Here is a 17,331-nt window from a genome sequence, read left to right as displayed (position 1 = left end):
AAAATTCAGAACTTTATGGACCTTGTTGATAACATGTTTTGGTACAAGATTAGGAGATGGGTAAGATGTTAAGGATGAGATTGAGGAAGTTGAGTGACGGTACTCTTGTCTGGTTGTTTTAAATCCCGGTCCGATAAGTTGGCTCCTAATGTAGATGATTTAGGGCCTAGGTTAGATTACATTTTAGTAAAATATAGAAGAATTAATCTAATATAACCCCATTAATAATTTAGGTTAATCCAACCATGAAAAACCTAGTAAAAACTCAATCAAACTCATTAAATTTTTTAAAAAATTATATTATTTTTATCTTTTTTATATAATAAAAAAAAATTAGATTAAACCAAGTTAATTTTCTGTAATTTAAGATTCGTCCGTGAACGATTCTAAGTGTAGTAGCTAGGGCTTTTTTGTACATAAAGAAAAAGGCTCGGAAAAAAAATCTGCTTTGAAGATATGATATGTTTTCCCTTTTCTTTTAATATCATAATTGTTTTAGTACATTCAATGAATAAATCACTTCTAATCTCATATGCATTTCAATTTATAATCATTATGGGAAAGAGAATATACATGTTTTTTTTTTTTTTCCATTCCCCACATGCTTTTTCTTTTTCATTTTTTTCCAAAATTATCCTTTTTTTTTCATTTTTTTGTTTTTATGTTTTTTTAAATTATCTTTGTCGATTTTATTTTTTTACTATTAAACTGGTTGGGAATTTAGTTTTATAGTTTTTTTCTTTGAAATATTGTCGATTGGTACAGTGTTTCTCCATATAGTTTTTGCTTTGCTACAGTGTTTTTTTTCTAAAATTATCTTTGTTGAATTTATTTTTTTAATATTGAGATGGTTAAGAATTTAGTTTTGTATTTTTTTTCTTTAAACATTTTGGATTACTACAGTATTTCCCCACATGGTTTTTGTGTTTTTTTTTATGATTTTCTCCAAAATTATATTTGTCGATTTTTTTTTTATATTGAGTTGGTTGAGAATTACAACTGTAGTTTTCCTCACAAAACATTGTGGATTGCTATAGTATTTCTCTACATGGGTCTTTTTTTCTTCTTTTTTCCCTTTTTTTTATGATTTTTTTTTATGATTTTTTTCAAAACTGTCTTTGTTACTTCTATTTTTTTAATATTAAGTTGATTGAGAATTTAGCTTCGTATTTTTTTTCTTTAAAACATTGTGGATTGCTACAGTCATTCCCCACATATTTTTTTGTTATGAATTTTTTTAAAATTATCTTTGTCAATTTTATTTTTTTAATATTGAGCTAGTTGAGAATTATAACTGTATATTTCCTCACAAAACACTATAGATTGCTACAGTGTTTCCTACATGGGTTTTTTTCCTTTCGCTTTTTTTATGTTTTTTTTCTAAAATTATTTTTGTAGTTTTTTCTTGAAAATATCGTAGACTGCAACAGTCTTTCTCTGTATAATTTTTTTTATTTTTTTCATAAGTTCACGACAACGCACAAGCATGCCATAAGCCTTCGACAGCATGCGGGCATGACATCTAGTTCTCATGTATAGCATGTTTATTAGTACTGTAAATGTTGTTTTTTAAAGAATTTTTTAATTAAAAATATATTAAAATATTGTTTTTAAAAAATAATTATTTTTTAATATACTCACATCAAAATAATTTATATATATATAATTAATTTTAAATAAATTTCAAATTTAAATTTTTAACGGACAATATTTTTACCACAATGATAAACACTGTGATAAAATTTCACATCCAAGTGGATTTGGTTGTCCTATACAAAATCAGTATCTTCGGATTTTGTTCATGTGCGAATAATCAAAAGATCCTGCTTTTTTTTCTCTTTTTTTTTTACGGGTATTATTAAATCTATTATGTTTTATTGGTCAATTTAATGACATGTTAACCATTTAAATTAAATTAAGTAAGATTAAATTTGATATAACCCAGTTAAAATATGATTTAGCTTTTTTAAGATTTATTTTCAAAACAAAGTTTTTTTTATAAAAAAAACACACTTGAAATGTTATTATTTTTTGTTAATTAAAATCAATACAGATTAAGCTATATAACTCATAATCTGAGTTCTAAGCCAAATCAAGTTTAATACTTTGACTTGTGATAACAAGTCAAGCATGCATTCTGGTCAACTATATACTATATTCCAACTAATAATTATTTCAGAGTTCGGACACTATCTAGTCAAGTATGCATTTGGATTTAATAACGAATAAAATTGGATTTGTCTAATCAAGAGAATATTAAAATAAAAAGAGTGATTAGTTCGAAACAGGGCTGTTTAGGTTGCAGTTATTTTTTAAAGTGTTTTTTATTCATGAAATATATTAAAATAATTTTTTTATTTTTTAAAAACTATTTTTGAGATCAGCGTATCAAAATGATTCAAAATATATATAAAAAATTTTTAATAAAAAAAATTAATTTTTTTAAAAATACAAATTCACCCGTGTTTTCAAACAATTTAGTGCCCGTTTGGCACTGCGGCAGCGGCTGCGGCAGAAAACAAAAGCTGAATTAAAGTGTTTGGTTAATCCAAACTACACATTTTTTCACATGGATCCCGCCTAATAATTGAGGTCGAACCTCAGCTCATGAGAAGCAGGTTTTATCTGCTTCTCCTGTGTTCTTCTCCTGCGGTCCTGCCTGCGTCTTCTCATGTGGAGAATGAACTCTCTACTGTCCACTTAAGTGAACAGTGGAGAGTGAATTAAATTCACTCTCCACTGTTCACTTAAGTGGACAGTGGAGAGTTCCTCCACTGTTCACGTGAACAGTGGAGATCAGACCGGTCCAAAACTATAAAAATATATTGAACCGGGTTCGACCTAGTAAAAAAAATATTTTTTATTTTTAATTGTGTTTTATTTGAAAAAACTAGTGTTTCACATTATTCAATAACACTATATAAATTAGAATAAGATAACTTGATGACGTAATATTTGTAGAATTTGATTACAGTCCTAATTTTATTTCTAATGATATTTTACCTGATATTGTTGCGCGCTTACGAAACCAATGAAACTGTAGTCCTTGTCGGATGTATTTCATACGTGATGGAATTGTAAATAGTTCAATGGAACAATATAAAATATTTTATATAAAGTATTATTTATTTCATAATGTAATAACAATAGTAAAATAAATTAAAAACATTCAATATATATATATTAATTATTTTATAACCTTAATTTGAAAAGCATTTTTTTAACCAAACACATTAAACTACTTTTTACTCAACCTCAGTTTTAACCACAGTTTTAACCAAACATATATTTTTTCAAACCAACCTCAACTAAAAGTACTTTTTATAAAACAACTTTTTTCAAACCACAACCACAACAGCAACCGCAATACCAACCACACTCTTATTGTGAAAGATTTATAGAAGCGGGTTTATGGGAATGGTTTTGTCACCATTGTCCCTTTTCAATGGGTATGCACGGGAAGTAACGTTTAAGTTGGAAAAAAAAACAAATATTTATGCATTTATTTTCATTTAAAATCTTATTTTATATCATTCGACATAAGTTCGTATCATTTAAAATTACTTTTATATCATATGAGATGAGCTGAAATTTTCTTAGTGTTTTATCAAATGTTCTTAGTTTCTATTTCATTAATTAAAGAGCTGTTGTTTTACAAAAAAAATCTCCCATTTCTTCATTTTATAATTGCTTGAACTTTATCCAACTTTATAACCTATAGATTTTGTTGAATTAATGATTTTATAAAAATCTAATCTAATTTTAAGCATTTGCTAAGAATACATTTCAAGTATTTAAATTTAATTGATTTTTAAATGGAAAAATTAGTTTTTTCACCAAACTAAATAAATATAAAGCACAGTTAAAAGATATTAAAAACCTGTTTGGGAGTGTATTTGTTTTTTAAAGTATTTTTCATGTTAAAATATATTAAAATAATATTTTTTATTTTTTAAAAATTATTTTTGAGATCAGCACATCAAAAACATAAAAAAATTAATTTTTTTTAAAATTGAATTTTTAAAAAACACGGGTTGATCTGCGTTTTCAAACACTCTTTAAACCACCAATAAAATGTTTCAATCCGTTAAATCTCTGGAAAAAAAACTAGATGTTTCCACTGTTAGTTTTTTATTTTTTCTTGTCCATTGATTATTTATTCTTTAAACCATAATTATAAAATCCAGCTCATATCATCATTAAATTCAAAATCTAAATTATAAAATTAAACAAGTTAATTTAAAATAATATTATTTTTATTTTTATAATCATTTGAACTACATTGTTTTTTATTTTTTAAAACAAAGTCGTTTTACTTAGATTTTAACTCCTCCTATCAGTATAGTTATCAATTTTTATGTTCTTACAACAGAGTTAAAGATTAACAGAAACTAATTCATACGACAAAAGCACTGCAACATAAGAGAGAACATTATTGATCAGAATAGTGTGAGAACTCATTTGTTTATTGGGGGTAAATCAGTATTTTCGGTGAATGAAAATAATCGGTGACAACTTAGCACCGTTTGGGAACGCGGTTTGAACCGTATTCCATAAAAATTTTAATTTTTTTGTATGTTTTGGATCGTTTTGATACGCTGATCTCAAAAATAATTTTTTAAAAATAAAAAAATATCATTTTGATGCATTTTGACACGAAAAACATTTTAAAAAACAACCACAACCACAATCTAAAACATTATTGTTATTAAAAGAAAAACTCTATCAATAGTATTAAGAGTATGTTTGGATTTTTACTTTTTCATAACACAATTTGATAAAATTTAATTAGCCTTAAGGGAAGATTTCTTTAATTGGACACTGTGTTTTTTTTACTTTTATCTTCCTTTGGTTTTTATTTTGCTATGTATAGAAAATATTGATTTGATATTTTAACATATATATATATATATATATAATTTTAAAATAAAAGTTTGTGTGTGCAATAAGTAAACCACTCAGTCATATTCAAACAAAATTTGTGGTGACTCACAACGGTCAAGAACAACCATCTTTATATTTTTATTATATATTAAATTAATCAGACTTATTGAATTCTGTTAGGTCAATAACCTGGATCTTAAATTTTCCTTTTTTAAAAAAAATGCTATGTCTGAATATCTTTTTTTATATTAAAAACACTATCAACATGCGACATAATATATGCCACTAATCTATGTTTACTTGAGTTATTTTTTTTAATCGAATATTGTTTCAATATCGAGACTACAATATTTGGTTGATTTGTAATGAGTTTTTTTTTTATTCTGATTTATATTCTATCATATTATTATGGTATCATGTCTTATGCCTTAAATAATAGAATTCATTGATTAACCTTAATGATTACAAATTAATCTAATATATCATCATTTTAATATATTTTTTAAAAATATATAATCGTATATTTTATAGCTTTAAAATATTTTATCTAATACATATCAGATTTTTTTTTTGGCTTTATGACATTTTAATATTATTTTTTAGGATTTTAATTTTTTTTTATTTTGATTTATATTCTATTATATTATTATGGTATCATGTCTTATGCCTTAAATAATAGAATTCATTGATTAACTTTAATGACTATAAATTAATTTAATATATCATCATTTTAATATATTTTTTAAAAATATATAATCATATATTTTATTGCTTTAAAATATTTCATCTCACACGCATTAGTTTTTTTTTTTTTTGGCTTTATGACATTTTAATATTATTTTTTAGGATTTTAAAAAATTGATCTTGCGTACAGTACGGTGCAAGCTAAGTGTCTAGTCTGTTACTAATTATTAACATGCTGGAAAGTTATTTGGTATACTCTGCATAATAATTTAAAAATCTTATTAAAATAGAAAGAAATCAATAAATTTCTTAAACAGTAAAACAAGTCAACTCATGAAGAAAGAAAAAAACAGAAACTTGATAATTTGCAATCCAAATTATCGTGGTGTCAAAAAGTAAGTGAGTGTATCTCGTTTAAAAGAAGAAGAATGCAGTGCAGGTGGTTCGTTCACTCAGCAATTGTCTACATTTACGTGTTTTTTCTCTCTTTCTCCATGCAATAATTCATAGAAAGAAAACAACAACTTTGATACGTTTTAAATGTAGGAGAGATGCTGACCAGCCTCCAAAATAAATGAACATTTTTTTTTGTTTGGATTTTACTGATAACAAAATTCTAATTAATGTATTATAGTTCTTAGTGTCTATTAAGATTAAGATGTTTATTTTTATGTTTCAAAAATATTTTTTTAAATTTTTTTTAAAAAATTAATTTTTTATTTACTTAAATTAATATTATTTTTTAGTGTTTTCAAATTATTTGATGCGCTGGTGTCAAAAATAATTTTTAAAAAATAAAAAATATACTATTTTGATGCATTTCTGAATGAAAAACACTTTGAAAAGCAATCGCAACTACACTCTTAAATACCTGTTATTTTAGACGATCTTAAAACTAAAACTGCATTGCATCTTCAGTGCATTCAGAATAATTGACTGTTTTTCTTATATTCTAGTTTTCAGATTTAAAGGATGTTTGAGAACGAGTAGCGATTTGTTAAAAAATATATTAAAATAATATTATTTTTATTTTTTAAAAATAAATTTTAATACTAGTATTTCAAAACAATTTAAAAACATAAAAAATTTAATTTTAAACAAAAAAATTTTCTTGGAAATTTAGGAGAGGATATCAAGAAAAGGGAATGAAAAGGCTTTCTTAATTACTAGATCATTCTGTTGAAATTATGATATCTTAACTAATATATTCATAAAAAAGATAGTTTTTTACAGCCTTCCCCTTAAAGCATAAGCAAATAATCATCAATCATATTTTAATTATAATAAAATTCCAAATCTCAATAATAAAAAAAATTAAAACCAAACCTTTTGATGCCTTTAGGAGCATGCGAATGAAGCCAAGAGTACAGTCACAAGGGTCCAAAGCCATATAAAAAGGAATAATCATTACTTAGAAGCCATGCTAAATCAGCATCTTTTCCAGTCATCTTCTACCATGTAAATACAGCACTCATCATCAACAATCCTCTTGAGAACCTATCTCATTAATAGTCCCTAGCTCTGACCTTCTCCCAAAATCACATCTCAGTCATGGCCTTCTCTTCAACAATCTCTTTCTATGACAATTCGCTTCTCCTCAAAAAACCCATCAATGGCCTTATAAACAACCAGCCAAGAACCCCATTAGGCCACCTCAAATTTGTGCCCTTGAAAATTCAAGCCACCTATGTTGCAAGCCCATCTTTCAAACAGTCATTTCAATCCCAAGAAGTGGGCAACAAGTCACAGAAGGTCCCTTTGCCAGCATTCGAATTTAAGGAGTACATGATCAACAAGGCAAATCAAGTGAACAAAGCACTAGATGAGGCAGTACCCTTGCAACATCCCCAGAAAATCAATGAAGCCATGAGATATTCTCTGCTCGCGGGTGGAAAGCGTGTACGTCCAATTTTATGCATTGCTTCGTGTGAATTAGTGGGAGGAGATGAGGGGTTAGCAATGCCAGCGGCTTGTGCACTGGAGATGATCCACACCATGTCATTAATCCATGATGATCTTCCCTGTATGGACAACGATGATCTCCGACGAGGTAAGCCCACAAGTCATAAAATATTCGGCGAAGATACTGCAGTTCTTGCTGGCGATGCACTCCTATCACTTGCCTTTGAGCACGTAGCTAGGAACACCAAGAATGTTTCATCGGACCGTGTGGTCCAAGCCATTGCTGAGCTTGGATCAACAGTTGGATCAAAAGGTCTTGTGGCAGGTCAGATTGTGGACATTGACAGTGAAGGTAAAGAAGTGAGTTTGAGCACATTGGAGTATATTCATGTCCATAAAACAGCAAAGCTCTTAGAGGCAGCGGTTGTTTGTGGGGCGATAATGGGAGGTGCAGATGCTACAAGTGTCGAAAGACTTAGGAAATATGCTAGGTCTATCGGGTTGCTGTTTCAGGTGGTGGATGATATACTGGATGTGACCAAGTCCTCAGAGGAACTGGGGAAGACAGCCGGAAAGGATCTGGCGAGTGACAAGGCGACCTACCCCAAGCTGATGGGCATAGACGAGGCCAAGAAATTTGCTGCCCAATTGGTCGATGAAGCCAATCAAGGTCTTGCTTTCTTCGATCATGTCAAGGCTGCCCCATTATACCATTTTGCTAACTATATTGCTACTCGACAAAATTAATGGGGTTTTGGATTATATATATACATATCCATGATTTCGCTTTGTTTCTTTGTTTAATTAAGGATATAATTAATATATATAAGATGTGTTATTTGACGGATGCTAATAATTTAATTTATTTTTATTGTTTTATAAGAAATTACTGTGTACATCAGTAATTGTATTTCCTTATTATTTTATATAAAAAAATATAGGATTTTCATGTTTTTGTCAGAGATATAAAGGAGTGCAATTTCCGATGTACTGAATAGTTTTTCGTTGTATGATAACGATGAAAATAACTTTATTATATATGTACATGTAAATGTATATCATGCTGGAAGCAATTTTTTTTTCTTTTTTATTTTATTTTTGGAAGAATGATGAAAACAACTTAATGGAATGTAATATTAGTGGAAAATCCAAATCAAAGCAACATAATTGTTAGATGACAGAACGTTTGATGCTATTCAGTGAAGGATCGGAAAATTTTACAAGTCCAATCGTTGCTTGTGACCGGATGTTTACCACCGGTTCCTTAGACTTTCCTAAGGTCACCGGGAAAGACAGATTGGCTTATATTTTTGCTGCCCTCGAATTAACCTGGGCATGTTTTGAATGTTGTCATCATTCACAGAGGTTTAAGAGAGAGAGAGAGAGAGAGAGAGGAAAAACCAAGAACTTCAACAAATTAGAAGATCTTCATTATTTATTACCAATTACTAGTAGAAGTGCTCAAACCATAAAATTAAACCAAAACTTGTTGTGTACAAGTTATTACACCTGATTTGTTTATGATTTAATTTATGATATAAGTTATGAGTTGAACAGTGAACTCGTATTTATTAAAATAATTTTATTTTAATTTTTTTTATAAAAAATCAAAAAATATATTTTGATTTTTTTATAAAAATTAAATTAGTTTTTAACCAGATATATTAGATAAGGTTGTACAAATTTAACCGAATCAATTATCATTAATTTTTTTAAAACTCAAACCAGGCCAAGTTCTAGTTTAACTTGTCGGGTTTAATAACAGTCATTATATCTTTAATAAAAATAAACAAGTTGATCGGGTTTAATAACAGTCATTATATCCTTAATAAAAATAGAGAAGTTGATGTATCCCCCAATTTGTTTGCTTCTTCTACGTAAAAGATTCCGAACCACTAGTTGCAGCAGGAGGAGAGGTCGTCTTTCGTGCTGTTAAAACTTTTTGTTTTTGTTTAGGGTTGTGGTAATAATTATAATTTAAAATGTTTTTTATTTAAAAATATACTAAAATGATATTTTTTTTATTTTTAAAATTAATCTATTAAAAAAATTTAAAAAAATTAAAATAAATTTAATAATTTTTTTAATTTAAAAAAAATATAATTTCATCCGCATTTTCAATTATAAATATAGTAAATCTTGAAGGTAAGAAAAAGATTAGCCATGGCGATGTAAAGGTCACCTTTGCTCTTGTACGCTATTTTGGGCTTCACTCCCTGTACAGACTCTTCAGTCTTCATTGGTCCATTGGACGTCTCCATGTTAATTTTCTAATACATTAAGAAATATTCTAAAAGACAGGCTAATTTTCTCGTTAAGGGGATTTCCGATTTGTCTTTTTCTTTTTTTTTTATAATTTTTTTATCATACCGATCTAAATTAAAGATCAATTAAAACATATTGATTAAGAAAGAACAAGATTTAAAAATAAAGGACTAAAATGAAAAACATGACAAAAAAGATGGTTTTTCTAAATGTGAGACTAAATATATAGTTTGGTCCTCCAACTTTTTAAATTATAAACTTTCAATCCCTAATAAATTATGACATTCATTCATGTAGTAATTGATCCCTATAATAATTGCTTAGACTTTATTTATTTTTTAAGGGTTTGTAAGAGTTTATGTAAACAGGAAAGGATGGTTAAAAAAAAAAACTTTTTTTCCGAGCAGAAAATATTCAGGCGGTAGAAAAGCCAAGTAATATACGGATTTGGACAAAACACAACAGATATCTAGTTACTTTTTATACTAAAATGTATAAAGAAATCTAAATAATTTAATTAAACTAGCGTATCAATACATCTCAAGGAAGGTATGCCTTCTTGTGTATTTCTTTTATGGACAAACCTTAAAAATACAATATATGGCTAGTTTCAGTGTATCTCTAAATAATTTCTTATATCAATTTTACTTTAAATTTTGAATTAAGAACTTTCATGTATTTTAAAGACTTTTTGTCAATATTTGTTTATACTGGATATTGAATATTTTAACATAAATGCTTAATTAAGAAATTAAAACAATTTAACTGTAAAATTTATTAAAAAATAATTTAAGTACAAAATTGATAATGCTTTGTAATATATTTGAAGTTTGCTTCTTTTTTTTTAATAACATTTATCCTCTCCTTTTTAGCATTATTATGAAGTTAATTAAGCCTAAGAATAGAACAAACAAATAAATAATTATCACGGGGAAATTTTAAATTTTCATAGTCAAAACTTTTTTATTCAAATATGTCTTCTTTATTACCAAGTGCAAATTCAATCTCATCCAAGTGCTAACAATTTTTAGTTCAAGTTTTTTCATGAAAATCAAGAAATTTAATTTCTCAAATAAGGAAGAAAAACCTTGATAATAAAAAATATAAAATTGCATATATACAATGTTTTGACACGTTTTAAAAGGGACAAGCTAAAAATATAATGTTGACTCTCAAGTTTATTAGAAAATAAATTTATATTATAATGTGTTTAGAATTATATTATTGCATTTTGTACTGATAAAGCTAAATTTTATGTTTATTTCTCGCTTTATTTTATGAGGTCAAGCAATATTTAGCAAAACGATATTCCAGTCACAACTCATATTTCTTGTAAAATAAAATTAATAAAAAACATTTAAATAAGGTCCATCTAAACATCCATTTGTAATATAATTATTTAAGAAATGAAATCAATTTAAATGGTATGGAAAGGTATCAACTATTTTTTTTGTTGCTCTAATTTTTCTTGGTTATTTAGGACTTATCATTGTACTAGCTTTAATTGCAAACTAGATAGGTGGCTCACAATATACCGTGGGATGTGTTGAATTTCTCTTAAAATAAAAAAAAGCCTAAATAATGATAGTGTTTTTAAAGGAGTAATAAAAAATTAGGACCCGAGTTATTGATTCAAATAGGTTTAATAATCTCATGATTTAAAAGCCAACAACAATAAAAATAAAATAAAAAAGGCCAATGACTAATTGAAAAAATGACATCTTGCCAAAAATGAACTCCATCCAATATTATGAAAAGATACCCTTTAAATATTCTTAAAAGGTTTCAACGATCTTATTTGATAATAAAATAAAAATTGAATGAGAATGAGATAAACTCATAAAGAGAAAAATAAAAATAAATATAAGCTCAATTACTAGCAAATCAAACGTTGAAAGATGAATTGAAAAAATATATAAAAAAAACCCTACTCAAGTTATAATGCTAAATTCGAGGCTTATTCATGAGACTGAGATAACCCTGTATAGAAAAAATAAATATAACAATGAAGGTTAATTACTCTTAAGCAACCTAAATGATGAAAGGAAAAATTAAAAACAATCAATTAAAAAAAACATAAAGAAACCTAGAGTCAACCTGTATTATCTTGACTAACCCATAACCTAAGATATGAGATTAGGATAACCTCACAAAAAAAAACATAAAAAATCACGTAACTCAAGGTCCAATAACTTAATGTCAAAAGATGAAATTGAAAAAAAAATCAATTTAAAAAAAAGGACCTAAAAAAGATCGAAGTTAAACCAAGTTAATTTTTGAAACCCGTGACTTAGGTCATGAGATCAGGATTACCCCATAGAGGGCAAACATGAAAAAATCATGAAGCAAAATTCTTAATCATCCAAAATTAAAAAACAAAACAAATAGTAATCAAATGAATGATGACCAGATTTAATATAAAAACTAAATGAAATAAAATAATGAAAGACTAAATTGAAAAATAAAATAAATCAATAAAAGGATAAAAAAAATAGCAACCAAAAGAATGAAGACCAAATTGGATACAAAAACTAAATGAAATAAAATATTGAGGTACAAAATTGAAAAAATAAATAAATCAATAAAATAATAAAAAAACAAAAAACAAAAAAAAAGAATAAGGACTAAATTGGATATAAAAATAAAATAAAATAAAATATTAAGGGATGAAATTAAAAAAGAAATCAACCTAAAAAAGGATTAAAAGCAAAACAAATAGCAATCAAAAGAATAAAGTCCAAAATCAATACAAATACAAATTAATATGATGCATTTAATTTTTGGAAGGGTTGGCATGAAACTCGAGGTGAAAAGAGAGAAATGAGGGAGGAAAAGAAAAATTTCTATCGGAGCCCAATCAGTACGCCACCGTGCACACACACTGGACCACCGGAAAGAGAATGTTGTGACACTTCCATCTGATTGGTTATGCCAATGAGAGCTTATTATTATTTCAAAAAACATATTATGGGAATAAGAAAATGGTTTCAAGGATCAAGAAGAATGACTAATGTGATTTATGCAAGAATGGAATGAAGAAATTTAATTTTTTGATGAAAAATTACAAACCAATCAGTTTTACTTTATTATACATAGCTTTCAATCTGATTATTGAATCAAACTAAAAGTTTACAAGGTATCTTTTTGTCATAACCCAAATTTTGATCCTTTTATTTTAATTATTATTATTATTTTATTTACTGAAAAGGATAAAAAAAAATGATGATGAAAAAATAATAATGATGAAAAACAAGTAAAATGAAATAAATGAAGAATGAATTAAAATTTGGGTTAAGGACAACATTATTAGAAGTTTTGAGGTTTAATTAAACTTTGAAATTAATATAATTAATCCAATCAAGGGTTTAATTGGTGAATTGATAAGTTTTGAGACTTAATTAAACTTGAAATTAATTTAATTAATCCAATCAAGGGTTTAATTGGAGAATTGACAAGTTTTAGACTTAATTGAGCTTGAAATTAATTGAATTAATGAAATTAGGGACTTAATTGAAGAAATACTAAAGTTTGGGGTTAATTGGGGGCAAAATTGCAACAAATTAGAGTCCAAGGACTGTTTTGTAAAATGTGCTGAAATGCAGGGGTCCAATGAAAGTTTATCCAGGGGCTTGCTTACGAAAATTTCAAAACTTCAAGGACCAAAACGCAAATGGCCATTAACAATCGAACGGCGTCGTTTCAAAGAGAACCGTTCGTATTCTTCCGCTCACCAAACCAGAGAAACGGATGCCCCTGCCATCACTACTCCTGCAATAACGGTCCTGAGTCTTCATTACCAAGGGAAACGCATGCCATTCTACGACTATAAAAGCCAGAGAAGGGATGCACACCAGGACGGGAAAAAAATAATTCCATGAACGGCATAGTACAAAAAACACAGAGACGAAAAAAGAAAACAAAGAGAGGGAGAGCGTAAGGAAAGAAAAGGGAGAAGGGAGAGTAAAAGAAAAACAAAACAGAGGAGAGAAGGCAGTGGCAGTGTTGGTGGGACAGCCCTTCTACACTGTCATCTTCGTCTGCAACTGCAAGCAACAGGTTCCAGGAACCAGAGCGTTTCTTTCTTTCTTTGAGAACAGAGGCAGAGAGGAGGACAGGGAAATAAGAAACCCACAGACGAAAACAACAGAATCACCACTGACTTCCTCTTCTCCAGCACCAGCTTCCAAAACCAGAGGAAGAAGCTAAAAAAAAGAGAGGAGAGGAACGAGCAGCTAACAGCAAGAACACACAACACGAAGGAACGAACAACAAAAGGGAGACCTGGAAACGCAAACAGAGGTGAACGAACAGAAGCAAACCAGGAGAAAAAGAGCAAAACCAGAGGAGTAGACAAAAAGCAGTAACAGAGAGGAGAAACGCTGGTCAGTTGTCATCCTCGTCTTCAAGTGCAGCGACAGGTAAGTTGCGTTTTCCTTCCCTGCATTTTAATTGCATGTTTCTGTAACAGGCGTGCGTGAGCAGTTCACGCACGCCTGCGGGTAAAACTGCCTAGTCACTGGCTTGGGCCAGTGACCGGGCCGGGCTGGCTGGGTCAAGCCCAGTCCATATGGGCTGAGCTGGGCCCAGCCCCAAAAAAATCATAAAAAAAAAATAAAAAAAAATATGCATGCATATATTAAAATTTATTTTTATTGGTTTATTTAAAGAGCTAGAGTCAGCAACATCATTCATTTTTGTTTTGGGTTACGTAATACTTACCAACGACAGAGTTGGAAGTATACGTAGTCGAATATTCACTGACGCCTGAGTCAGGAATATTATAAGCAAATCATCATAGCATAAACTAATAAACATTTAACAATTTAAGACAAAACCAGCAATGCAGTTTGCCTCAGTCAGAACGTTTAAAGGGTGATAATATCTTCCTTTTTACGTAATCAGTCCCGTACCATAAAATCTCTGTTGACTGGTTAGGGTTCCTAGTGACCATAATACTAGGTGGCGACTCCTTAAACAAGACATTTTCCCTAAAAGAACAAGATGCCAGATATCTGTTCTTTTTTTCCATTCACAAGATTTATTTTTAGGGCCGCCGCGATATCGGGTGCGACACTTTTAACATATTTTCCTATCTTGAGTTAAAATTTCAAGTCAATTAGAGTTTGACAACATCTTAAGAATTAGGTTAGAAGCCAGGTATGTTTTATAGAGATACTATAAGGTAAAACTATAATTAGAGAGAAAAAAATAACGCATTTGACCATAAAATGGGTTGTCCAATAGAAGTAAGGGGAGAGGTTTGTCTCCTTCATTTTCTTAGACCATTTTGAGATTAAATTGAGAGAAATGCCAAAAAAAAACTAGGTTTAAGTGACAAGCAAAGGTTTTAGAAGGACCGAAAGGGAGGATTCAAGTTTTTTAAGGGGTTTTAAGCTTGGAAAAGAGAAATATTGTAAGTTAGAGAGAGAAAGCGAAGAAGGTGAAGAAAACTTGGGTTTTCTTGCAAATTTCTTCTTGGTTCCTTACTATTAGGAAGTAAGAACTACTCATATCATTATTAGTTATGATTTTAACATGTTTTGAAGCTTGGTGAGTTAGGAGGTAAGAACTACTCATGTAATTATTACTTATGATTCTAACATGTTTTGAAGCTTGGTGAGTTATGTGTACATTATGGAACTTTGACTTTTGTATGCTGAGTAGTATGGAATGATGATATTTGTGTAGAAACATGTTATTGGGCATAAATAACTAATGAATAATATGGAATTACTGAGAAATTTGAAAGGAAAACATGAATCCCTTTTATAAGCATAACCAATCAACATAAGGTGATATATTTAAAGATTGAGTATGATGTCAATTGCATGAAAGTTTAAGGAGAACCTATATTTCTTTTGAATACTAGTTTTAGCCTAGGATGAAGAAAAGAAAAAGGGGTTTTATTTGTTTAAATTGTTGAGATATTTGAATTAAAATATGTTTGGTAAAGTGTAACATGAATGACTAATGAGAAATTAAAAAGGATTTTTGGAAAAAAAAATCCATACCTCTTTATAAGGCAATTTGACCAACAAGGGAAATTAGAGGGAGAATTGAGTCGTGCCTTGAATTATTATGTTATTTGTGATTAATTGTGTTGTCTCATATGCTTAATAAATGGCAATGAAGCCAATTTTATAAAATTATGAAAGGAACTTATGTTCCTCTTGAAATAAGAATCGACTAAAACTAAGTAAATAGGGGAAAATTTAATTATTGCCTTGAATTGATATGATATTTTTGTTAAATGAGGATTTTGAGATGTATTTGCATGACTAAGTTACTAGGAAGTTTGAATAGAAACCTCAAAAAACCATCTTTAAGGTTTAAGCCAAATTAGAAATAAAAAAATAGGCTTGTCGAATTATATTTTGAGTGTGTGGATATATGTTAAAATGTGACTAGTTGTAATTAAAAATGAATTACCAAAATGAGAAGCAAAGGGAAACTTATAATTTCTCTAAGTTAGGCTATTAAGATAAAACTCCTTATAATGAGGGGAGGACCTAATGTTTGCCTTATTTGTTTTTTTAATTGTTATGAAATCAAGGGTTTTAGCAATTAAACTTATAAGAATGAATATGAATATAGAAAGTGTTCATTGTGTGTGGGATTTTAAGGGTTTTCTTGTTGTTGATTAGAGAATATTAGTTAAATAATAATTGGAATGAAACACTTATAATGGTTGTTGTGATGATGATGATTAAACCCTGTTGATACATGGAAGGTTGTCATATCAGAAAAGCAGTAGGGAGCAATAACATGAGCACAAACTCTAGATGAGTGCTCTGCATCTTTTTTTTTTTATTAAGAATATTTCTTAAGTTTTTTGTATCTAGATCAGAATAGTAGTAAGGAACAGCAACATGAGCACAAACTTTAGATGGGTGCTCTACACCTTTTCTTGTTAAGAATATTTCTTAAGTTTTTTGTATATTAAAATTCTTTAAATGTATCATGCATCGATATTAATTGTATTATGTGCCATTAAAATAAAATAAAAAAAAGACTAGTTACTCGGTAATGGGGCTAGTGCTCTGTAATGAGTTAATGATAACAATTTTGCTCCTTTAATGATTATTATTTAAATTATTTAAATTTATTTATTTGCTATTTCTCTAATTATAGACTGTATTATTACTAATTATGGAAAGTGAAATGAAAAGGTTTGAGATTTGACTAGTATTTGTGGGATATCAGAGGTGTTAGTGTGAAGTACTGATGATCGAGATTGATGATTTGACTATTCATAGGATATTAAAGGCATCGGTATGATGCACTGATGACCGGGATTGATGATCCAACTAGCATACGTGGGATACTAGAGGCGATAATGTGATGCACTAATGACCGCACTGATGACTAGGATTGATGATTTGACTAGTATCTGTGGGATACTAGACGCTTCAGTGTGATGCATTGATAATTGATATTATGGATTTGACTAGTATCCGTGAGATACTAGAGGCGTCAGTGCAAGACACTAGTGACTGAGATTTTTAGTAGTGGTATTGAAATGAAGTTTTAGATTAGAGGATCTGCTTAATGTCATGTGAAACTATGTTGTAGAAGTGTTGGAAAAATCACCTAGAC

The 17,331-nt window shown here is 28.7% G+C and overlaps 1 protein-coding gene across 1 annotated transcript; it reads left to right on the top strand.

The window, feature by feature from the left end:
* The first annotated feature begins 7,002 nt into the window (after positions 1-7,002).
* On the top strand, positions 7,003-8,440 carry LOC7493542 (geranylgeranyl pyrophosphate synthase, chloroplastic). The gene has a single exon (XM_002305160.4). It carries the CDS (start codon positions 7,120-7,122, stop codon positions 8,215-8,217), a length of 1,098 nt encoding a protein of 365 aa, XP_002305196.4. The 5' UTR covers positions 7,003-7,119; the 3' UTR covers positions 8,218-8,440.
* The last annotated feature ends 8,891 nt before the right edge of the window (positions 8,441-17,331 follow it).

Source organism: Populus trichocarpa, chromosome 4 (assembly GCF_000002775.5).
Source record: "Populus trichocarpa isolate Nisqually-1 chromosome 4, P.trichocarpa_v4.1, whole genome shotgun sequence".
Classification (NCBI taxonomy): domain Eukaryota; kingdom Viridiplantae; phylum Streptophyta; class Magnoliopsida; order Malpighiales; family Salicaceae; genus Populus; species Populus trichocarpa.
This window is presented reverse-complemented; position numbering and strand designations above follow the sequence as displayed.

Bases quoted from the DNA above. Each gene is read 5' to 3' on its own strand.
- LOC7493542 (XM_002305160.4), top strand. From the start codon at position 7,120: ATGGCCTTCTCTTCAACAATCTCTTTCTATGACAATTCGCTTCTCCTC.